The 26058-nt window shown below is 41.9% G+C and overlaps 2 protein-coding genes across 3 annotated transcripts; both read right to left on the reverse strand.

Annotated features, from left to right (window-relative positions):
• Positions 1 to 20: 20 nt before the first annotated feature.
• Positions 21 to 20663, reverse strand: LOC149070125 (uncharacterized). Of its 2 annotated transcripts, none has more exons than XM_089249497.1 (2): positions 19005 to 20663; positions 21 to 847 (listed from the first exon to the last, which is right to left on the reverse strand). In XM_089249497.1, exons 1-2 carry the CDS (start codon positions 20517 to 20519, stop codon positions 185 to 187), a joined length of 2178 nt encoding a protein of 725 aa, XP_089105623.1. In that variant the 5' UTR covers positions 20520 to 20663; the 3' UTR covers positions 21 to 184. The 2 variants fall into 2 exon arrangements, with proteins under 2 accessions (XP_089105623.1, XP_089105624.1); XM_089249498.1 differs by lacking the exon at positions 19005 to 20663 and adding an exon at positions 11088 to 12697.
• LOC149070126 (uncharacterized) lies at positions 2506 to 3903 on the reverse strand. Its single transcript, XM_089250018.1, has one exon. The coding sequence runs from the start codon at positions 3901 to 3903 to the stop codon at positions 2506 to 2508; it is 1398 nt and encodes a 465-aa protein (XP_089106144.1).
• Positions 20664 to 26058: the final 5395 nt, after the last annotated feature.

A 26058-nucleotide genomic window follows, 5' to 3' on the forward strand; every position in this document is an offset into this window, starting at 1 on the left:
AAAAACAACAAATACACAGAGACAGAGATCTGGGTTGAATTTATTCTACTGGGGTTTTTGGACGAAATATTTCGTCTGTGATCGCAAAGGGGGGGGGGATGATATGCTGTGGTTAATCGAAACACATGAAAAACTATGCACAAGATAAATTAACACATTTAATGACTAGTCTAGAGTTTTCCCCTTAAGGTGCCATCTCCGGGACTTTGTCCATTATGACTTGACGCTTCCGCCTCCTCCGAACCTCGTTATAGTCGTCAGGCTTCGGGACTTTGCAATAACAATATTTTTTCAGGACGGGGTCCTCGACGCACCAGGACTGGTCTCCGTACCTGTTGATCCGACTGATGTCGCCCTGGACGACGAACTCCCCGCCGATGTTCATCAGGGTCCCTTCGAAAACACCACTGCCGGGATCGGCTTTGGCAGACACCAGGAACGTCTCCGACGACCATTTGATGTCGCTGGCCCTCAGCGCACCTTTTTCTTCCTCCAGCACTTCTTTCTGTTTCCCCCTGAAGTATTCCAGTGCCTGGAATTCGAGTTTGCTCCCCGACGGATCTTCCTTGGAGCGCCGAATCTCCTCCTCGGACGGCGGCGTGATGTAGGCGTCGACGATGTCACCGACGCTCAGCTTGGCGCAAGGGCCGAGTTGGGAGGTCGAGTTCACCCATTCGTTGATGGTCTGGATCATCACCCGGGCGGCTTCCACGGCCCTCGGATCGTCCTTCGGGATCTCCTTGCGATCGTGGCAGGTGCACCAATGGGGGTGGATACTGGCATCGGAGCAAGTTCTTGTCGGAGGAATTTCTTCGAAGAGACTCTGTCCGTGGCCGGTGGATTTTTTCTGGAAGAAATGGAAAATTTGATGTTATTATTCACAAACACCATGATGTTAGAAACATTTATTCATTCATTCGAACCGAGCACAGCTCCGGTCTATCGTCAAAGACAATTTAGTACAGATCGAGTTGCGCCGGAAATGTGCGCGCGTGAACCTAACAACCTAAGTGCATATCTAACGTTGTGTCTGATTTTTCAGTGCTGCCATCTGAGTTTTATTAGAACAGAATAGACCGACCACGACCAGGTTCTGTCACTTACGCGATTTTAGTTGTTCCGGAGGGGCGTGGTCTAGATAGACCCTTAATCAAGTATGTGCATTCAGATTGACACTCTACATTGACAATATACATTCACTTGACAATATACATTAAAATACGAGATTCAAATTAACGTGTATTTACACAAATATATATACAAAATATTATTAGCTATTGTATTATTTACTAATTTTGTATATATTTAATATTTTAGTTTCTATCTTCTCTCACTCTATTTTCTTCCAAAAGCCGGGCCCGAACGCGCAGCTACTCCGCCCCGACGTCCGCAAAAAAACCCGGTTTTGAGGTGTGCCTAGGCACGGAGTAGCAGAGCAGGCGATTTTAATGGTCGATGCTACGTAGCCACACCTCAAAACCGGTTTTCGCTCAGCTCGAAATCGAGAAGCGCGGCGAGTGTTGACCTGGTTTAAGAATTGCAAAGATGTTGCCAAGGTGCAAATAATACATTGAACTATACATCCTTTAATACAATCTGAGTCAATTTTAGTGGAAAATTCCAAATATCAGTACGTCCCATTCTGATTTCAGACTAGGAGCTCTTAGCCCCAAATTTGGGTCGCCGGGGCAGATGGGTTGTTAGAACCCGCTAAAAGCCAGGGAATCTTGAGCTACTACTAAACCATACATTCACCTCAGCTCCCCCCCCCCCCTCCCCGGAACTTCTAACACAAATTGGTACATGTTGGAATGTGAGTGTATGCGTTGTGAACAGCATGAAGTTTTTTCCGTGTAATGCTTGTTATAAGTGCTGCCATCTTTTATTTTTCGAACTATGAGTGAAGTGTAATAATTCAATATTTGTACCGTTGTAGGCCTAAGGGATTCTTGAACGTGGGTCACGATCCGAACTTGACTAGCAGAGGTCATCCTAGATGAGTTCTTTATATTCACTACCGGCTAGGGATTCTGGAGATATGGGTCACGATATAGAATTGATCGTGAGCTGTCGGTGACGATCCAAATTTGATTCGCAGGGGCTTCCGACATGGGTTATACTAATCCATTAAAAGATGGGAATCCTGAAGCTATGGGTCACGACACAAACTTGATTAGTAGGGACTTCCTAGATGAGTCATCCGAATCCCCTTACAGTTATGAGTCACGATACAAAATTGATTCGCAGTGGCTTCCGAGACGGGTTATAGAAGTCTACTAACAGCTAGAAATTCTTGAACTATGGGCCACGACCCAAACTTGATTCGCAGGGGATTGCTAGATGAGTCGCACATATACACTTACGGTCCTGCTATAAATGCACTTATTGCGTCACTGGTTTCATTAATTTCGAACGACAAACAGTCCCATGCTTCACGAACATGATCTTGTTGTTGATTTGGTCGTGGATGAAAAAAAAAGCTTTGGAACCCCTGGTTTTAGACGCTTATTTATTTACCTGATGAGTTTTGTTTTCATTCAGTGACATCGTCATCATATCCTGCAGAGTCTTATGAACGTCAAAGAGCGTCGTCAAACGATACTGATTCAGCCTCAGATTTTTAGCAACTTCCGGATTCTTTTCCAGAAACCATTCAGGATAGTGTTGGAACATAAAGGGCATTCTTTCTTCGATTTTCCCGATGTACGTGTTGAGGATGTCTCCGAAACGGATGCCGTGATCGCTGAAGAACACCAGTGCGCTTCTGTTCAAAACTCCGGTGTTGTACATGTTCTGAAGTAGATTGAACGTCGGGATGTCGAGATACTTCGCATAGTTCAGGTCGTCGTGAGAAATTCTGGAGACGAAAGCGAACGCAAAGAACGGTTTTTCTCCCATCGCTGACAAGAAATCCTTGAGGTAGTTGTAATGGAAGTCGTGTTCCGTGTTGTGTCCGAAACAGAACCAACCGTTCGCGGTTCTCCAGTTCAAAGACTCAACGGTGTACACCAACGGACGCAGATAATAGTCTGTAGGAGGGCTCTTGAAACCGATCCGGTCCAAAACGAACGTTCCAGCTCCGGGGAAGTCCTCGGCGTAGTATGTACGGTACCCGACTGATGCGTACTCCTTCCATATAAGATCCAAGTCGTCGAAGTACGTATTGTTGATGTTACTCCTGTTACGGTACTCGGACACGAATCGCCCGGTGAGCAGCGGTACAATGTTGACGAACGTGTTATCGGCGACTTTCGTGTGTCCGTGGAACTCGAAGGGCTTCATGACATTCAGCAAGAATTCGTTTGTTTTAGGGAACTGGCGTAGAAAGTTCAGTTTGGACACCGAGTCGATGGCCAAGACGATAACACTCAGAGGTTTCTCTGATAGGTTCTCCTGAGCCAGAACTTGACGTTTTTTCTCCACCTCAGGTTTCAGAAATGCCAGTGCTATGTAGTCTACGAAAATCATACCCTTCTCTTCGGAAGCGCAGGATATCTGGAGGAATTCGTCCGTCACCTCAGCTCCGAACACCAGAGGTTTTGGTAGTAATTTGTACGTCGTGAAATCCATCGATTTGCCGTCGTCGTCTTCTTCTTCGTCGGCCCTTACGATGGGTTCGTATATACACGAGACTTTCATCGGGTCAACTCCGAAATCACGAGATATTTTCTGTTCGTCCAGGAAAATGCGATTCCCGGTGACCAGTAGATAGTTTTCGTCGGAACCACACGGGTACGGAGCGTATGTGATGTTCTCGTAAAATCTAGCGACACTCGGGTGGAAAGGATCGTATTTAGGTATCCGGCATCCAGGTGTGTTGATGAGGTACGGAGGACCGAATCTTTCGAACTTGAGAACATGATTCCCAAGGTCAGTGAATACCTTCAAGTAACTCGCACACATCAAGACGACGAACAAAAACAGGAAAAACTGGATTAGTCTTAGCGTTTTGAGATTCATTTCAAAACAACAAGACGACAACTACAGTTTTACAAATATCAACAAAGATCAACAAAGGAAAAAAACGGGAGAAACTCGGTTCCTTTATCCAATAAATTGCATACTTGTTTGTCTCTACTTAGGTATCGGGAATCTAAGGCACTTCTATTATATTCCAATAGCGACCAGATTTTTGACTGTTTCAATGGGAAAAATTGAACCACAGGAAGACTCGAAGCACGTGTCTAAGAGTTCACACTAATTTTTTTTTTCGCTAGTCTTTATTTAATACAACACAAGCTTGTTTGCCTGTATTTTGCAGCTAATACAACTCACCATTTCCTTTGCGTATCGGCGTGGGAAAAGGAAACGCGCGTATTAAGAGAAAACAATCAATTACGTAGAAGAATAGGGTTTATTGCGTAATTCTCCCTTCACAAATCACGCTGAACCCATGAACAATCTTCCTAACACTTGTTGGGAGAAAACAGGTGTCCTCACATCGTCTTTTTTTTTTATGAAGCGTATACAGTGAAACTTCGGTAAACGAGCTTAATTCTTTCCGCCATGCTCGTTATCCGAAGCATATCGAATCGTACTTCTCCCTTGGGAAATAATGGAAACTCGTGATTCGCGTTCCTCATCGGATATTGCCGTTGGTACATCCGCTGTTTTAAGCACCCATTATCATCTGCTCGACCGTAAATCAGATGCATATCAGCCTACCAGCGTACTCCTCGTTCGTGTAGTCAGCCATCCCGATACTCATTGAAACAGACAACTAACTGCTACAAGTGCTTACTACCTACAACGCTATACTTACTCATTCATAACACTTCACGCTCTATGAGTTGAGGAAAAAACTCATAGTTTAAAAAATTGGTTGCAGATGGCAGCACTACACATAACAAGCATTACACGGAAACAAACTTCACGATAGGTTCACTATACGTACACACACATTCCAACATGTACCAATTCGTTACAGGTTCCGCAGAGGAATATGGATGAGGTGCATGTCTGGTTCAGCAGTAGTAGTAGTAGTGCCTACTACCGCAATAGCGCTAATTTACGTCGTCTGCAGCGCGTGATCCTACCCCAACGCATGCGTTCCGCGAAGCTGCTTACGTCAGATATGGTGAGTGAAACCACGAACGCATTCAGCGATCAACGGACACCCACCTTTCGTCTCTTATGGACTCCAACCCTGCATACGTTTATCGCTATTTTCACTCTCTCAACGGGGTTTGCGACACCATGTTCCATTGCAATTTTTGATTCTCTTGATGCCCACTAACAACCCTCTGAGTTTGTCGGTCCATTAACAGAACACCCTGTATATACAGGTTGCATAGCTGACAAGGCGAACGGTATTTCACTTGCGAACCGTTTGTTGATCCTAGATGTAAACTTCCAATTACAAAAAGTTTTCAAATAACGTGTAGTACTCAGACATGCCATTCATGTTTCTATAGTTTGTATAGTTAATAAAATAAAATAAAATAATTATAACTTTATATACCAGGGCGCGCGGTAGCCCAGGTCGATAAGATACTCGCATTAAGTACCAAAGGATGCTTAGAGGTGTCGTGAGTTCGATACCCGGTTCGTCCTGTCAGAAAAATTTCCTGAACAGGGATACAACAAAAACGGTGACGTGACCGCAGAAAAAATTGCTACCGCAGGGAGTCCTCCGTCGAGGGATTAGCGCACCAATTCTCGACGAGTATAAAAAAACAAGCCTGCCGTACGGAATCGGCACTAAATTGTAGGTCCCGGTCTAATTAGCCCTCGTGTGCAGAAAATGACCGTGGTGCGACAAAAAATGATCAAATGAACTTTATATATCGTGTGCCCCAAAACACAATTAGAAAGTTGTTGGCCTGTATCTCCTAATGCCAACCATAGGTGGAGGTAGATTTGAAAGTCTGGAAGGGGGCACGATGATTGCTGGGGGTGGGACATGATGATGATGATGTCAATTCATATATACGCAAATACATCGGATTAGTCGGCTTTAAATATTGTCTGAGGCTTTTATGGCCGGCGTTCAATGACTTGTATCGGTTCAACGGTTCCTGGGCTATTAGGCCATGGTCTAAGAGATTTCCTTCCTGACGTTTCGCCCACATCTGTGGCACCATCATCTGAAGTTATTCGGACGGAAGTCTCCGCTGCAAGCGAGAAAGGCTTCGTACCCTGATGTGGGCGAAACGTCAGGAAGGAAATCTCTTAGACCATCCAATGGAAACCGTTTGCAAGTCATAGTCGGCTTTAACTTTGACGCTGGGGGTGAGGATCATCCCTCCCCCGTATCTTCGCCCACGATGCCAACAAAAAAAAAATTCGACGTTCCCAAGTGCAATATTCACCGAGACATTCAAATTCGAGAGAGAAAAAAAACAGCATTGAATGCGGGTAAACTATTTTTCCCGCATTCAAGTAGATCTGTATGTCCCGTTTCAGAAACTCCCGCGAATCACGTTTGATTTGTGAGCAACAGCTCGAGAATCTTAAGTTGTAAGTGAATTTGTATGGCCCATCTCGGAAGGACCTGGGGATCAAGTTTGGGTCGTGACCCACTTCTCAAGAATCTGCGACTGTAAGTAGATTTTTACGACCCATTTCGGAAACCCCAGCGAATCAAGTTTGGGTCATGGCCCATAGTTTAAGAAACCCTGATTTAGGATGATTTACGGCTAGGTTGATCATATTTCCTCGAGAGAAATACGGGAAATTGGGATTCCAAATACGGGAAAATGCGGGACATCGCCAATTATTGCCAAAAATGTCACCAAAACCGAACAAAGTTGCCAAATATTGTTGAAATAACGGAAAAATCACAATGGCGGGAAATGCAGCATTACTTCTGATTGCATTGGATTAAAGTGAATTCCACGAAAAAAATACGTTCACTAAGACAAATGTGGGAGATTAATATTCTCATTTATAGTTGTAATTATCAGAATATAATTTATGAATTGAAAAATAATTTCAATCTTTGACTTCAATAGAGAATAAAAATTCGCTTCGTGCAAAATACGGGAAAAAGCGGGACACTTTTGCCAAAAAGTCGGGACAGCCAAAAAAACAGAAAATACCGGGACTGTCCCGGGAAATACGGGACATATGGTGACCCTATTTACGGCACACTAACTCTTTTTTTTTTTATGAGTTTGAAAAGAACTCATCCAATGACACTTGCTTTTGTCAACGAGATTTCATTGTCACTCTGCAGATTCATTGCTCACATTCTGCTATAGCTTCAGTTGATTGGTTCTTTACTACAAAATTTTGCACTGATCTCAATCAATACATTACCCCCACCGAACATATGTTACTGGAGGGAGTATGACATCAGCGGTCCCGCCTTGAGAGGTCTGCGAACCGTGTCCGCAGCATCATTCGTAGGAAGATCACGTGACGCGTTGAATGTCGGAGCAATCTCTTATTTTCTGAATATAATCCATAGGAGCTTAAAGGAGTTTAAAAGAATAAATGAAAGATATCATTTTAGCATTGATGAAAGTGATGATTCCAAAATTACTGAAAGATAATTAAAAAATTACTGAAAGATAATTCCTGAATTAATGAAAGAGATAGTTTCAGCATTGATGAAAGCGATATTTGATAATTAATGAAAGATGTATTACCAGAATTAATGAAAGATGTATTACCAGAATTAATGAAAGATATAATTCCAGAACTAATGAAAGAAATAATTCCAGAATTAATGAAAGAAATATTTGCGGAATTAATGAAAGAGATAATTCCAAAATTAATGAAAGAAATAATTTCAGCATTAATAAAAGGGAAAACTTCAGCATTAATGAAAGAAATAATTCCGGAATTAATGAAAGAAATAATTCCAGGATTAATGAAAGAAAAATTCTGGAATAAATAATAGAGATAATTCCACAATAAATGAAAGAGATAATTCCGAAGTTAATGAAAGAAATAATTCCAGCATTAATAAAAAGGAAATCTTCAGTATCAATGAAAGAAACAAATCCAAAATTATTGAGTTCGCTATCATTTTTCTACTTCTTTAAAAGTTAATTAATTGCTATATTTAGAGGCCGAACTGTACATTTCAATGGGGAAATGGTCAGACTGAAACTTTGTTATTCAACGTGTCACGTGATTTCCTTGCATTCGATGTCGCTGCCGTCACGGCGGCTCGGTGCTACCTCCAGTAATATAAGCTCGGTGCTTTACCCAAGGGTTTTCTGTTATTCCGCGGAACCCTAGGGTTCCGTGGGAGCATTTTTCGGGTTCCGCGGAATCAAAAGTGACGGAACTCCGAAAATCCTGGAACCCTGATATCTTCAAAAATTTTCTTGTTACTATTTCACTTGAAGCAATTTTTTATATTGATTTTTGTTGAGAACGTGTACTCTGAAAAAATTTGGGATAATTTGACGAGTAGGAGACAAACAATATTCGTGTTGGCTCTCCTTCCTTTCTTTATTCCTTCCCATTCTCTCACACAAATTCTTCAGACAGCAACAGAGTCAAGAAGACATCCTGGGAATTGGTATTCCCGGAACTCAAGACCTAGATGCGCATTTTACGAGTGTCTTCGTCCAAGGATGCCGAACAGCTGTGGACGGAATCAGCTGTGAACTGTATGAGTAACAGTCTAATTAGTGCTATTGTGCAGAAAAGGGGCCGTTCAAGTATTACGTAAGCAAATTTTTAGCCATTTTTGATCTCCTCCCTCCCCCCCCCCCCCGCGTCAGCAAAATTTCGTCATCAGCTCTGCCCCTCTGAATCCTAACTCATATTTTCATAAAGGGTGGTTGATAACGTAAGCATTATCAAATCCCCCCACTCCCTTGTCATCAAAAGTCAGCAAATCGGAACCCCCCCCCCCATCGATGATGACGTGATACTTGAACGGCCCCAAATGAAGTGGTGAAGAAATAACAAAGATTAAATGAGCAAGTTTTTCGTTATATATAATCCGGAAGCAATATGTATAACTGAGATGACCAAATGAAAAAAAAAAAACAATTTAAAAATTTCAAAGTAAGTTTTTAGCAAACTTGACAAAATCAACATTTTTATTAAAACGATGAAATAACCGAATATTATGAAAAAATAATTCTGTCCTGTAAGATATGGGTCGTATTGTAACTCATAAATTTATTTTTTGACACTTTTATCTACTACAAGTGAGGATTCTTGCTCTGCAGAGCGAATGCGGACTTTTGACACAACTCGTATATTGAAGGAATTTTCAAAATTTGTCAAGGGTTCCGCCGCGGAGTAGCCTCGTAATCGTCAAGGCTTTCGCGCGAGCTTTCACGTTGAAAAAAAAAACACTGTGCGTTACCCTAATCTCATTTGAAGTGAGAACTTCTTATTTCTCTCTTTCTCCGACGAACTGTCCATAAACTCTTGCTGTTGCGTGCGAAGGAGATCCATTTTTATGGAATCGCCGTTTTCTCTTCTCTATTATGGAACCATCGTGTTCTCCTCTTCAATATGGAATCACCGTTTTCTCCTCTCCTTTATGGAATCGCCGTTTTCTCCTCTCCTTTATGGAATCGCCGTTTTCTCTTCTCTATTGTGGAACCATCGTGTTCTCCTCTTTAATATGGAATCGCCGTTTTCTCTTCTCTATTGTGGAACCATCGTGTTCTCCTCTTCAATATGGAATCGCCGTTTTCTCTTCTCTATTGTGGAACCATCGTGTTCTCCTCTTCAATATGGAATCGCCGTTTTCTCTTCTCTATTGTGGAACCATCGTGTTCTCCTCTTCAATATGGAATCGCCGTTTTCTCTTCTCTATTGTGGAACCATCGTGTTCTCCTCTTCAATATGGAATCGCCGTTTTCTCTTCTCTATTGTGGAACCATCGTGTTCTCCTCTTCAATATGGAATCGCCGTTTTCTCTTCTCTATTGTGGAACCATCGTGTTCTCCTCTTCAATATGGAATCGCCGTTTTCTCTTCTCTATTATGGAACCATCGTGTTCTCCTCTTCAATATGGAATCGCCGTTTTCTCTTCTCTATTATGGAACCATCGTGTTCTCCTCTTCAATATGGAATCGCCGTTTTCTCTTCTCCTTTATGGAATCGCCGTTTTCTCTTCTCCTTTATGGAATCGCCGTTTTTCCTCATCATTCGCCGTTTTGTTCATCTACGATCAACTCCATCTTTTACCAACTCAAAGTCCGTTTTTAATGCATCAATTAACCATCATAGGAATTAATTAGTTCCTGCTACTGATTATTAAATCAGTAATCAGAGTTATCAGTACTTATAATTATATAATAATTATTATCAATAATAACAAATGAATGAATTAATTAATAAACTTGAAATTTCTTGACACCACTTAACCGATTATTAATCAACTAATTAATTGAATTACACCAATACTAAGAGCCAGTTTTTAATTATGATTTTAATTAACCATCATGAGCTTATTACGATCTGACGCTTACTAATCATATAATTAATAATCATAATTATATTTAATATTAGACGATAATATTAAATATTCAATAATAATTTTAGATATTCATTTTATATATAAACGGGCTTTCACTGTTTTGGATACATTGCACCATTACTTGATAATTTTTCGCTGTAAATGACAATTTTACAAATTAACCACACACCAACTCCGGCCATATCTGCTATACTGCAATTTAATGCCGTTAGCGAGTTACGTTGGAAATGAAGGCGCCATCTACCGGTGGTCGACTCAAGCTCGTTACGGAAAAATATCTACATTCTTCCCCCGGTTCGAGACCCTGGGACCTGACGGCAACCGTCACGATGGTAGACGAGCATCTTACCACCTCGCCATTCGGGCACTTGCCAACTGTTACTGTTACTGACAATAATTTCCGTAGCCAATAGCGACTTTAATTGGATTTGAAAATTTTTTGGCTGTAAATGGCAATTTTACTTCCCTTGATAACTTTTTTTTCCTCGATATTTCGTATTTTTATGAAAGAAATATGGTCAGCCTATGTATCTGTATCGTATTGTATGTATCGATACTTTTCTTCCGGAACAACTTTCGCGGTGCCGGATGAAACCCCCCCCCCCCCCTGGCGGGCCACGGGTTGTGAATCTCGATGCCACAGACTGTGTATTATTAAACATGGGTTAAAAAATCCATAACTTACGTGACTTTCTTTCACCGACAACGACAGAATATCCTGTAGAGTTTTATGGATGTCGAAGGGAGTCGTCAACCTCCTCTGGTTGATCCTTAGATTTTCCGCAACTTCCGGATGCTTTTCTAGAAACCATTCAGGGTAGTGTTGGAACATGAACGGCATCCTTTCTTCGACTTTCCCTATGTACGTATTGAGGATCCCCCCGAAACGGATGCCGTGATCACTGAAGAACACCAGAGCGCTTCGGTTGAACACTCCGGAATTGTACATGTGCTGAAGGAGCTCGAGCGTCGGTGTGTCGAGATACTTCGCCTTGTTCAGGTAATCGTGCGAGACTTCAGAGACGAACGCGAAAGCAAAATATGGTCGTTTTCCTATAGTTCCCAAGAAATCCTTGAGATAGTTGTATTGGAAGTCGTATTCCGTGTTGTGCCCGAAACAGTACGGACCGTACCGGCTTCTCCATTTCAACGAGTCGACGGCTTGTACCAGCGGACGAAGGTAATAATCCGTGGGGGGCCTCTTGAATCCGATTTTGTTGAAGGTGAAAGTTCCGGCGTACGGATAATCCTCGGCGTAATACGTACGGTATCCGACCGACGCGTACTCCTTCCATACCAGATCCAAGTCGTCGTAGTACGTATTATGCACGGTACTCCTGTTACGGTACTCGGATACGAATCGACCGGTTAGCAACGGTACAATATTGACGAACGTGTTGTCGGCGACTTTCGTGTGCCCGTGGAACTCGAATGGCTTCAGGACGTTCCTCAAGAACTCGTGTGTTTTCGGGAACTGGCGTAAGAAGTTCAGTTTGGATACTGAGTCTATGGCCAACACTATAACGCTTAATGGTGTCTCCGAAAGGTTCTCCTGAGCAACGGGTTCTCGTTTTATTTCAACTTCGGGTTTCAGAAACACCAATGCTATGTAATCTTCGAAAATCATACCTTTGTCTTTACTGAAGCAGGTGATTTTCAGGAATTCGTCCGTCATCGGTGAACCGAACCTCAGAATTCTCGGTGGCAAAACGCGCGTTTTCCAATCCATCGATTTACCGTCGTCCTCTTTTTCAGCGGGCCTCTCGATGGGTTGGTACGCACACGCGATATTGGTCGGATCGACTCCGAAATGATCCGATACTTTCTGGTGCTCCAGGTGTATGCGGTTTCCGACAACCCGCAAATAGCTTCTGTTCGTCTGACACAAAGGGGTGTCGGTGATATTCTCGTAGTAAACAGCGACACTCGGGTGGAAAGGATCGTACTTGGGTATACGGCATCCGGGAGTTTCAATGAGGTACTCTGGTCCGATCTGTTCGGTCCGGAGAATGCGCTTCTCCATATCCGTAAACACCAACAGGTAACAGATGCACATTGCCGTTACGAACACCAACAACAGCAGCTTGATGAACCTGAGAATTTTGAGATTCATTTCAGGAAGAAACAACGTCTTTACAGAGTTTTCAAAAACAAGAGACATTGAGAAATTAGGATCCGTTATCCATGGGGGAAAACTCAAACGAATCGTATCAGAAACGAAACCACGATGTTGTTTTCCAGCTATTGATTGGAAATTACAGCTGACTCTACCTGTTTACAACGGAAAAACCGTGATTTGTTTGATCAGCCTGGTCTGATTTATTCTGCAGTGACGTTTAAAGCGTTATGTGTGATCACGTCTACTTCATTCCTACAGGCATTCAACTTTCGATGATATCTTGGATGTTTTGGTGAGACACATAACTGACGTCACTGAAGGACGATTCAGAAAACGTGTACATTCTTAATGGTGTTTGGTGTAAGTCTTAAGAGCAGAGAAAAACAACTAGCGTTGCACCGGTAAATAAAAATTCACCAGTTGTTTTCCCCGGCGTGTGAAATTTAGCACGCTCGTATTTAGGGGGGAACAATCGAAAATAATGCAATTTATTGTAGCGATTCTTCAATCTAATAACTAGAACAGGTAGATCCTAATTATCAGTTTTACCGAACACTTGCAAGAGAACAGGTGTTGTTTGCGGATAATGACACGTGGTGTTTATGAAACGTTATACAATGACTTGAAGTGTCAGCAGCCCAGGAGCAGAAAACGTAACAAATGTAATAAAAAAAAAAGGAATATAAAACGCTTTTTTTTATTCCTTCCCTTCCTAGAAGTACCGACAGTTGTTCAATATTTGTCTTCGTCCTGGCCTGAAGTATGTTGATCCCCGTACATGCGTTCAACCTCGCGGGCCAAATGTGGACCTCAGAGTCTTCTGGCTCGCAAAAAATTACCAAAACATTCAAGCGCCCCCTCCACCCCCCACGAAAAGTTATCGAATCGTTTAAGGGGCTCGCGTCACATTACCAGATAATTTTAATTAGACCGTAGAAGTGAGGTTGGCTAATGTGATAACACCTTTTAATGCGCTTCGGTAAAAACTGGTGGTCTTCACATTTTACAGTTTGACGCGCGCACACACGGACATTGTTACTTTTCAATCTATCTCTCGGAGTGGTCCTTGGGTATTAAACTGTGAGGCCGTACTTTTTTTTTATTGATTTTCCCATACAACACTTCCTATGGGGAGCAGTAGCCCAGGTCGATAAGATACTCGACTAAAGTACCAAAACTCCCATGTTTAGAGGTGACACGAGTTCGATACCCCCGTTCGGAATCGGCAATAAATTGTAGGGCCCGGCCCAATTAGCCCTAGTGTTAAGAAAATGACCGTGGTGCGACAAAAATGATCAACACTTCTTATATCACTGCTCTAAGTTCGTCCCCCCCCCCTTTTTCAGTAGTTCTATTTCTTAAGTTAGAAAACTTATGGTGGATGGCAGCACTACGCATAACAAGTATTAAACGGAAACAAACATCACGTAATTTTCACTGCACGCACATTCAACATGTACCAATTCGTTAGAAGTTATGCAGAGGAATACGGACAAAGTGCATGTGTAGTTTGGTAGAAGTAATCCTTTTTCCTTATGCGGGACATCTGAAAAATAAAAATCTCTTTGGGTAATTAGTTTTAATCACTTTTACACGGTAATTCCGCCACCATTGTGGTATTGCGCGTCATTATCCCAGTGGAGCAATATGGCCGACGATCCTGATTCGTGACTAGTAAAGACGCTTACACATAACAGTTATGACACAGAGATACACTCATGTCCATAAATTAAGAATAATTCAGAATCACACGGAAATCGAAATCTAAAGTAAAAATTTCACCTGTAGAATTATCACACACATCTGCAAGAATGATATGCAAATTTCAGGAAGCCACCAGATGATGCCGATAGTACGTCACAATGACGAGAGTGTAAGAGGGGGGGGGGGGTATATAAGGATTGGTGGCAAAGAAGTGAAATTGTACACAAGAATTCTGCAAGGCGCTCAGTGCCATAAGCGAATAGTTATGACACAGAGGACGCATGTGGATGATTTTTTACGTGGTAGAATTGTCGGCCGCCTGGAATGTGGGCGTACTCAGATGGAAGTATCCGAGGAACTTGGAATTGCCCAAAGTGTCATCTCTAGGCTTTGGCAACGATTCCAAGATAACGGAAATGTCAGTAGACGTTACAGTACAGGTCGCCCCCGAGTTACAACGCCGAATGAAGACCGGTATTTGGCAGTAACTGCCAAAAGAAGCAGACGGAGCACAGCATCCGACCTGTCTCGTTAGCTATCTGCAGCCACGGGTACCACAGATTCAAGGCAAACCGTGTACAGACGTTTGGGAGATATTGGTCTATATGCTCGCAGGCCTGTCAGATGTGTTCCGCTCTCGGCAACTCACTGTCGGCAGCGATTAGCCTGGAGTAGAGAACATGCAATGTGGACATCGTCACAGTGGGCTTGTGTGATGTTTTCCGACGAGTCCAGGTTTAGCTTGCAGTCCAGTCTTATTCACGTCGGACTTTCATATGGAGAACGCCAGGTACCCGTTACCACCAAGACAACATCATTGAACGACACCGTTACGGTGGTGCAGCATTGCTCGTTTGGGGTGGAATTATACTGGGTTCCAGTATAAGAACAGATCTGCATGTTCAAACCGAAACCATGAAAGACTAAATTTATCTGGACATCACTCTGGAACAACATGTACGTTTGTTTAGGGGTGCCATGGGCGCAGAATTTGTGTTTATGGATGACAACGCCCGTCCTCACCGAGCAAACATCGTAAACGAATGCCTTGAATCTGAGGATATAACCCGTATGGAATGGCCAGCATTCTCACCTGACTTGAATCCGATAGAGCACGTGTGGGACATGCTTGGCCGACGTGTTGCAGCCCGTCAACCACCTCCTACATGTGTACCGGAACTTCGGAGAGCATTTCTTGCTGAGTGGAGTGATCTTCCCCATCGATAATTTGATACTCAGCATGCCTAAGCGTTGTACGGACTGTATTCCATCGCATGGGAGGCATACAATGTATTAACTATCATACCAACCATGTAATAGTAAGTTTTTGTAAAGTAGATATTTTTTACAATTGCTCCAGGGAGCAAAAATCGTAGTTTTTATGAATGGTATCATACATACACCATCATTTTTGTTTAATAAATGGGCTTTATGAATAAGTAACGTTTGTTTTGTTTCTGAACCTTTATTTGCCGGAGCTGGCATTATCCTTAATTTATGGACATGAGTGTATATCTGGATATTAATTGAATGCGTACATTACATATGCAAGTCAGAAATTACAACGAAACGGCAAAAAACAATACAGTAGGCCCCGCTTTCATCGGATATCAACGATTCCAGCACACAATAACCGATTACGCGGGAAACCATTCGATTGAAATTTTTCTTCGTAAGTCTAGTTTGTATAAATCAAATACAGCACATATGCTCAATCTATGGCCAGCGGGCCAAATGTAGCCCTTGGTGCAGCCTAAATGTGGCCCACCACTTCATACCTAATTTTGTAAGAAACGAACTATAGCGGCACCTTTCCAGATCACTAAAGTGGCGCACGGCATATTTACAGATCACTTGAATGACACACACACACACATGCGTCACATTAAATTTAAGTTCCAGAGCACTCAAGTGGTCCGTGTCATATTTACAGATCAGTTAAGTGACTACTACTACTGCTTAACCGAACATGCACCTCGTACGCGTTTCCTCTGAGGAATTTAATATTACTACTACTACTAATCCACATGCTCCTCATTCACATTCCTCTGCGGAATGTTCAAAATGAACATTCTTTCTAACGAACTGGTACATGTTCGAATGTGCGTGTAGTGAACCTGACGTGAGGTTTGTTTCTGTGTAATGCTTGTTATGTATAGTGCTGCCATCAATTTCTCTATATACGACTGAAGTGTAATTATTGCATCGTTGTAGGCTCTCTGTGGCGAGACTTTTTTCACTGGGTCAAATCAGCTCGCATTCGCGCCTCGAAGTTGGGAACCGCACCAAACCAACTTCAGGCGACCACCACTGTGGCAACGGTAGGGTTCGAACCCGGACCCTCGCGATGTGAGTCTGTCACTATGACCACTTGACCACCACAGCGGCTCGCTCAAGTGACTACGGTATATTTACATATCACTTGAGTGAACCGCGGCGCAGTTCCAGATTACTTAAGTGACCCGCGGCACATTTACAGATCACTTATATAACTAGCGGCGCGTTTTCAAGCCAGTCTACTGAGTAATCCACGACACGTTTTCAAACCAATGAAGTGGTCTATGATCTCCAAAAGGTTGAGCACCTCCTTGATCTGCATCAAAATGAACGGAGGACTTTTAATCAGAGATAAATGCCATCATCATGGATTCACAAACAGTGCTTAATATTCATAATAATAATAAATTATTCACGTGGGGACATCTTGCGATTTCTTTACGAAATGTTCAACTTCGGAAAGGTCACTTGCTCGACGTCACAACGACGAGGCTGTTCCGTCCGCATCAGTGGATAACGGCCATCGAAGGGAGGCCGTTTCGTCTCCTCGCTTGTCGAAAACTGCACTGAAGATATCCACCGAAGTAGTGGACGAAACGTCTGCTTCAAAGAAGCCTCGAACACGGCAGCCCATAAGGTCTCAACATTATTACTTTGAGTTATTTTGAATTCTAGTTGCTTATTCTACTGTTTCAAGTGAGAGATTTCCCGTTATAGTGTCACTGGTATATAAGCGGGAGGTGTTTTCTATAGTATTTTCTTGTGATTCTTGAGTAAATCAGTGATGAACAAATAAGAGTATGGAGTTCTCGGATAAATTTCTCTTTACTTTATCCTTTACTTTACCTTTGGTGGATAAATACTTTATCCTTTGGTGGATTAACAGTGCCGTTGGAGACATGGAGAGGAACGGTTGATTCCATGACTGAGGGCGCGAGATTCAACCGTAGAAAATGTGTTAAGGTAAAGGTTATCAAAGAGCTGAAAGGGAATCTAACCAAGTAGTTCCCTGCTATCCACATTTATTGTGGTATAAGGACGACATTTATCAGAATTATAAGCTTGAATAGGGATAAAGAGTGCATTCGGGAGGAGATGAAGAAAGCACAGGGAAATGGGGATAAAATCTAAGAAGTATATAGTTTGTAAGTAATAATATATTTAAAAAGCTACGCCTAATTCAAATGAATACAAAAAAATTATATTAGAAAGTTCGGAATATACATAATTCAAATTATCTGCCTCGAGTTGTCTCCCAATCAACCCAATGAAAGTTGATTCGACTGAAATGGATCCGAGAAAAATATTCTTATAGTGGAAGTTATCCCATAAACACAAATGCAAAACTTCTTATTTTAAATGTTTAAAATCAGTGATTCCCAACGTGGGGGCGATGGTATGTCCCAGGGGGGGGGTGCGGTAGAAGCTACGGGTATAACATAGGATCCTATGGGTTTGATTGAGTTGAGAGCGATGGGAGGAAAAAGGTTGGGAAACTGTGGTTTAAATGGATGAACGAAACAAGCAAGAGAGAGAGAGAGAGCAAATAAACAGATTCTAACGAAAATAATATCTTGGCATAATTTAATAATTTACTTCACACACATGATAAAATGGACAGTATATCGGTTGTGCAAACTACTACCGTAATTTAACAAGGTCGCAAAGCGGGCGCATTCGGTTCTGCAGGGGGGATGACGTCACGCGTGACGTCAGCTGGTAACGACGCCCTGGGTTCATGCTGCCTTTCCCGTAATCATTTACGCGGTGTGTTGGGGAAATAACTGTCAGACATCATAGTGTCGTATACAAGGGGTCCTGAAAGTGTTAATTTGGTCTTTATCTCATCAACCGTCCGTCTTAGAGGCAGGATACAAGTTTAAAAAATGCTCAAAAGGTTTTCAAAAATTACCCTGTACCAATTTCGAAAATACAGAGTGTAAAAAAAAATAAAAAGGCCTAAATTTTTGTACAGTCACCCTGTAACTGTAACTTCCAATTAGATTGTTGTTGCTCTGTCTCTTCTGACGTCAACGAAAAATTGCCTTTCTGAGTGCACTATTCGCTAAGATATTTCAATTAAAAAAAACGGAGGAAAGTTATGAAAGAGCATCAAATACTAACGGACACAACGCTCCTTTCCCCTCACTTTTATGCTGTCTTTTCCCAAATTTTCTCCCATTTTGAATTCGAATATTCAAACTTCGCATTTTATTTTGTTGGCCTCAGGAGAGACAGGGTAACAACTTTCTAATTGGAAGTTAGACAACAGGGAGACACCGTAGATGGCCCTTGCGTCAATAAAATCAAAATCAAATCCAATCCTTTCGAGAGTTTTTTAAATTGAAACTATACCTCTTCACAACGGACGGTTAATGAGATTAAAGGCCGCATCAACACATACAGGACAATCTTGTATGAACGTGTATTGGTTTTTCTAGAAATCTGTTCAGTTTTTTTAAAACAACGTTCTGGGAAAAAAAAAATTCAATTTCTTTTTACCTGCGATGAAAATGCGAAACTTCTGTGGTTTTGTTTCACAGACAGCGATAAGATATTCCGCATGGTTTTATGAACATCGAAAGGAGTCGTCAACCTCCTCTGGTTGACTCTCAGACTTCCGGCCACATCTGGATATTTTCTGAGAAACCAATCAGGATAATACTGGAACATGAAAGGCAACCTTTCCTCCATTTTGCCTATGTACGTATTGAGGATACCCCCGAAGCGGATGCCGTGGTCACTGAAAAATATCAGCGCGCTCTGGTTCAGTATTCCAGACTTGTGCAGGTTCTGGAGAAGCTCGACCGTAGGTTCGTCGAGGACCCGCGCCTCGTGTAGAAAATCATGCGTCGGCCTAGAAAGGAACGTGAATGAGAATGTCGGTCTGGTGTCCATTAGTTCTAGAAACTTCAGCAGGTAATTATAATAGAATTCAGGCTCGGACGTGTGTCCGAAACATAACCTTCCGTACCGATCCCTCCACTCCTTCGATTCCACCGTCAGAGCGAATGGACGGAAGTAATAGTCCGTAGGTGGACTCTTGAAACCCTGCTTCTGGTACACGAAGGTTCCGATCCTCGGATCGTCCTCAGCGTAGAACGTTCGATATCCAGCCGCAGCGTACTCTTTCCACACGAAATCGAGATCGTCGTAGTACGTGTTCGAGACATTAGTTCTGTCACGGTACTCGGACACGAAACGACCGGTCAACAGGGGTACGATATTCACAAAAGTGTTATCCGCGACCTTCGTGTGACCGTGGAACTCGAACGCCCTCAAGACTGTTCTCAGGAACTCGTACGTCTTTGGGAACTGGCGTATAAAGTTCAGATGGGATACGGAATCTATGCCCAACAGGATGACGTTCAGAAGCCCCTCCGATAGACTCTCTTTGGCAGCGGGTTCCCGTTCGGACTCGACATTTGGTTTGATCAAAGGCAGTGCCACATAATCCTGGAAAAGCTTCCCTTTACCTTTCTTGAAGCAAGATATGCGCAAGAATTCATCCGTCATGGGTTGGCCGAAATTCAGATGTTTTGCGGCTAAGACGTATGCTATGAAGTCCGAGGACTTGTTACTTCGTATGAGCTTTTGCGCTGCAGTCGAACTCACAATGGGCTGGTAGTAGCACTTTATGTCCGTAGTTCCGAAATCTTTTTGCACGTTATCGGTATCGAGTACGATCCGATCGCCGTAGACCTTCAGATAACTTCCCTGGTGACACTCCTCTAGTCCACCGTTGGGGCTTTTCAAATACTTCGCGACACTTGGATGGAAAGGATCGAAACTCTGTATCCGGCATCCCTCGGTTTCCACCAGGTATTCCGGATGTTCTTCTTGGATCCCGCGTGGCGTCGTAGACATTTTGGATCTCTCGATGACGCTGAACATATTCATGTAGTTAAGGATGACGAAAACTAAAATCAACAGAAGAAGTGAGAGTTTGATCGTCCTGAATATTTTACGTTCTTTGTTGAAACGATGACTGAATGGAAACATGAATATATCCGCCATAACTTCGACCTCTATAGTTCTATTCCATATATATTATCATAAGTTTAATATTCATAATTGGAACCTCCATATACATGAGAACTGAGCCCTCTCCAAGTACACGAACATTATTTTGAAAAAGTTTATCGGTTACAGATCGGAAAACGAATGGCCCATTCAAAGAAGTCGAAAAGATAACGATGTGGCTTGCGTATTTATTTGGCCAGCTTTGTTGAGATTTCGTCGTAGAAAAAAATATGTATATTGAAGCGCATGTGTCTGTGACCTTGTCTTCATGTTGTTATTGCATGAAATCAAGAGAAAAAATTCGTTACTACAGCATTAAATAAAAAAAGGCTTGTAACCCGCAGAGATCTTATTTGGACAATAGGAGGATTAAAGAGTATTTTCACATTTTTGTCTTCTTCATTTTTTTAAGTTTATAACGCAATTAAATGTTGAATAATCTTGTGGATACATGTGGAGATTATGCAAACATCGTATTTTTCGAATTTTTCGGTTTCCCGCTCCTTTCAACAAAGCGCTCATCTCTTAATCGTCACTTAAATATAACGTGATAACCGCAATATCAGATGTGGCAGTCAGTGATTCCAGTATTGCCAAGCATGGGGGGAGATACGAGGGCGGATACGATCGTCCAAGGTGGAGTCTACTGATCTAATGTATATATGAATATGACATCATCATCATCGTGCCCCCCCCCTCCCAGGAGTAATGAATGTGCCCCCCCCCCCCCCGACTTCCAAGTCTACCTCCGCCTATGCTGCCAAGGGGTATAAGACATTTAGGAGTAGCATCAAGGATTTTTAACTCCGGCCTGAAGGATATTGTTAGAATTTTGCTAATGTTGTTCCTATTAAAAAGGGGTACTGGAAAATCGGAAAATGAGGATAGTGGCACAGAGGTCCCGACTGTAAATCACAAACAGTAGAGAGAAACCCCCGAGTCCTATCCCTGCCATTCCATAAACAGAAGTGCGCATTGCGTCATTGTTGGTATAGGTTCTGAAGTTAAAACTATTCTAAGTTATAATTGAGCTCATTCATTGAGCAGTTTACGAAGAGAAAGCCTAAATTGAAACATTTAAAGAAAAAAGGCACCTATCAGAGCGGTGGCTCGTGTTATGTCACTTATATGATGACTATAGAGTCAACATATGAGTCTAACTAACGACTATTCTAATAATATCTTCGGCAATATATTTTGCAAAAATTATACAATTATACTATGAATGCCTATGACATTCTTACATCGAATACGAATATAATATTTAATAAACGCGAATATGTGCGATTAAATGTATTTGCAAGCAATTATGGTTATAATTAAAATATATGTGATTAAATTCAAAAAGGGTAGTAGAGAAATCGTGTCGAATTATCGTCCAGGGAGTTTGACGAGCTCCCTTTCGAAAATTTTGGAAACCATTGGACCATGAGTAACATGCCATACATCGTCAATCGACTGCTTCGACAAGGGGGGACACCAGTATCGATTGGTACGGGACAACTTCAGGTTGTGGTGTCGCAGGGAGTTTTTCCTCTACTCCGGTTGTGCATAAATGGAATAGCTCACCTCCGGGGGTCGTGAATTCTAGCGCGATTGACACGTTTAAAAAGAAATAAGACAAACGTATTGGGATAAATCAAGAAGCTGTCTACTTAGGTGAGACAACCATAATTTTTTATGCGCAGTATATATACATGTTTTCCCATAATTACTGGTTTTTTATTTCTCTTATTGGGTTTCTTTTCTTTCTTTCTTTCAAACCGAGCACAACTCAGGTCTATCGTCATCTATGGGCAATTTACTACCTAGTGAGATGTGCCGGAAGTGTAACTGTGTGTGTGTGTACTTAACAGTCTGGATGCTTATCTAATGTTGTGCCCGATTTTTCAGTGCTGCCATCTTTATTTCAGAAGTGAAGTGAGTGAAGTGTAATGATTGAATGTTTGTACCGTTTGTAGGCCTGTTGCTCTCCACGGCGAGACTATTTAACGTGGAGATGGGCTCGCATTCACGACTCGAAGGTGGGAACTCGAGAAAAACAACTTCAGCTGACCACCACTTCGAGCCCCGGTCTTCTCGATGCTAGTCCGTCACTATGACCACTTGACCACCGCAGCAGCTTGTTGAGTTGCTGTATTATTGATATAATATCGACAACCATATTTTTATGGGCATCTTTTTTCAATCACCTCGTTAGGCATTTTGCTTGTTGCGGAATTCGTATTTGTAAATGGTGAATATAAACAATTTGCGATATTGTATAACTACAAAATGTAAAGATATTCAACTTTCTTTTTTATGAAATAAACTTCAATTCACTGCAGATTTTGTGATTTTGCTAGAATTTTGGAATGGGGTTCATCAGTTTGTTTCCTGTTGATGACGATGTATTTGCATATTTTTGTTGTTCCAGCAACAATTGGTGATGTCCAGTATTTACTTTGATGAAATATGGTCACCCAATGGTAATTTTATTTGCTTCTCAAGTCGTAATTGCAACGATCAAGGGGTTTTCAAATGCCAGACATTGCGGGCTGAAGAAACATTTCCACGAAGACCTAATATAGTGCCATCAAGTCATAATACGGTATCTAGATTCACACAGTGGAGTCTTAACGGGTGGGGACTAAAATTAATTATTTTTGTAATAATGCAATTATTTTCCCATCAAATTATTTCTCGTATTAGTTCCGAATTATAAAATAAAAGTAATTTTTGAAATTAACTTCTCTCACCCTTTCCAGAATACATTCCTATGGGTCTCCCCCCCAAAGGAAACGTCTTTTCTTTCTCCCGAAACGTCCGCCACAAATTCGTTCGTCAAACAACTTCATCAAGAGAGTTCACAAAATAAAAATTAACAAAATTCAAAACAGTGTAGCAAAAGAACAGTGTAGATGTCTCTCAGGGCAAATTTTTAGATAAATTTTTGGAGTCATTAAGTTACGATTCACCTAGTTTAGGGTGGATTCACATCTACAGACACTCACCGTGCCGTGTGGGACACGACATTCTTTAACATAAAAAATGACTGTCCGCGCCTGCGCACCAACGGTATGATAGATACGAACACGTTCATTGGCATTATGTTGAAGCAGGCATCTTCAACCCGTTGCTCGCCAGCACCACAATGCCCCCCTGAAGCACCGAGAGTGCTCGATGCTCGTGTGTTAGATTTCGTGCCGCGAGTACTTGATCAACTTTGAAATCGCATTCCAGGATTGAAATTATTCTGATTTTTTTTCATGAATTCGTATGTCAAACTTGTCGTAAGGGTGCTCTTCTTTTGAGGTTGGAGTAAAGGCAGTGCTCGCGACAAGAAAAAGGTTGAAGACCTCTGTGTGTTAAAGAATGTTTGCCGTGTCTGACACGACACGGTGAGTGTCTGTAGATGTGAAACCACCATTATAGAATCGAAGCCGATTTACTGAACGGGGCGAGACTTGGGTGGGTGCGAGCTTATGGATATGGTGGTCAGATCATGCAACTGAGAAAGTGGGACAGATCCTGGTAAAAACTGAGACACACACCCAACGCAAATTCACTGAAAAATAAATGAATTCAGAGGTCATTATAGTGCCGAATCGCGAGGCAATGGATAAAATTACCTGTTGGCACCAAACAGTTGTTGGCTCTAAACAGGCGTGCAGAATGAAAATAAACAACATGTGGTTCGGAATTATAATATTTTTATGCTGCATACCGGTGTAAATTTCACGTGTCAAAATATCGGTAAATATGCTTTTTTGTGTTTACAAAACGTAAAATAGGGGGGGGGGGCGGCAAACATAAAATAATACTGTAACTGGTATTTCCGCGTATAAAATTTACACTACTATGTAACATTAAAAACAAATAATATATGTATTGTAAAACATTTTGTTTTTGTTTTCCATGCTGTGCGCACGATTTAGAACTACAACTTCATTTCAAAAATTATAACAGATGGTTTAGTTTTTATTCGATAGGTGGCAGCAGTTTATATTTCTGGAACGGATATTTTCTCCAACATTTTTATGTCGAAGAGAAATGCGGCAGAAATATTTTTCCTACAAATTTTCAGAATCAGTAGCAGAGAGTTTCTCTCTCTGCATCCCTTTAAGATACTTTCTATACTGTTTAATGGGGAAATGTACAGTCGAATCCCTTTATAACGAATACCGTTATAGCGAAAAAATCTCGTTTTAACGAACAATTTTCTAATCCCCCAGATAAGTTTACATATGAACCATACGTAAACCTGGAATTCCTTTATAACGAAATTTCGTTTTAACGAATGATTTCTCCGGTCTCTTGGAGTTCGTTATAACGGGATCCGACTGTAATACACAATTTTTTTTTCTATGTGTGTGTGTGTGTGAACTGAAATATTGTATCTTCTTCCTGAATACCAGGATATTCAGGATATACTATTTTGTTGTAAGTGAGATTTTCCGTTTCTTAAACAGCCCAATTGTTGTAAAGGAGAGCCCATGGCCCCCACAAGGGGTGGGCTGACAAGGCTCCAGCCCTGGGGCCCGGTGTGATTTTAATCACTTTTTTGTTTTTTCACGCTATAAATTCATCATAAAGGGGCCCCGTGAAAATCTGGTCGGGGGGCCCGTAAAAGATCCCAGCCAAGGGGTCGTGCTTCAGGATGTGGGGACCACCGGACTGCTGAATGTTGGAACCGTTAAAACAGATCAAAATACGTTGACTACACCGCACATTAGCATCATGGCTCCCGAAGGAAGCATTTCTGTGGAATTTCACGCATGCGTGTGGGAACCCACCTGCATCATTGTCGATGAAGAAATTTAAAATTAAAAAAAACAAAAAACAATACGGAAGTGTTTAAATTTTTTGTTTTCCATACGCCCTTTTCAGGCACACGGTCGAAAAAAGCACATGCCCGGTCAAAATTTTTACATGCCTCGGGCATGTCGGGCGATAGATAGATTTCCATATTTATTAGACTTTCCCAACTCTTTTGGGGGATTACGCATAATCGTCGATAAAATTGATATAAATGTGGTGAAATTTAATCAAACTTTCTTTATATCAAGACGATTGGTGATTATGAATAACCAGCGATGTATCACTTTTATTGTGACCGAAGCCAAACGTCATATAAATGTGACCATCTGCATATTGTACCTTCTCATTAGCGGATAAAATTTTCGGTTCCACGGGTGTCCGTTAAAGAGAGGCCCTCTGTATAGTCTTTTGAAGCTCGTTATAGAAGGTTCGACTGCAGTGATGCATAAGGGGCCGTTCAAGTATTACGTAAGCAAATTTTCAGCCATTTTTGACCCCCCCCCCTTGTCAGTAAAAGTCAGCACAACGCATACCCCCCTCCCCCCCCCCCTGTCAGCAAAAATTTCGTCATCAGCTCTGCCGCTCTGAATCCTAACTCATATTTTCATAAAGGGTGGTTGATGACGTAAGCATTATCCACACCCCCCGCCTCCCCACTTGTCATCAAAAGTCAGCAAATCGGAAAACTCCCCCCCATCGATGATGACGTAATACTTGAACGGCCCCTAAATTG

This window comes from Pholcus phalangioides, unplaced genomic scaffold, assembly GCF_987345545.1.
Source record: "Pholcus phalangioides strain wild (caught in Gottingen) unplaced genomic scaffold, Ppha-v1.0 ptg000022l_1, whole genome shotgun sequence".
In the NCBI taxonomy this organism is placed as follows: Eukaryota; Metazoa; Arthropoda; class Arachnida; order Araneae; family Pholcidae; genus Pholcus; species Pholcus phalangioides.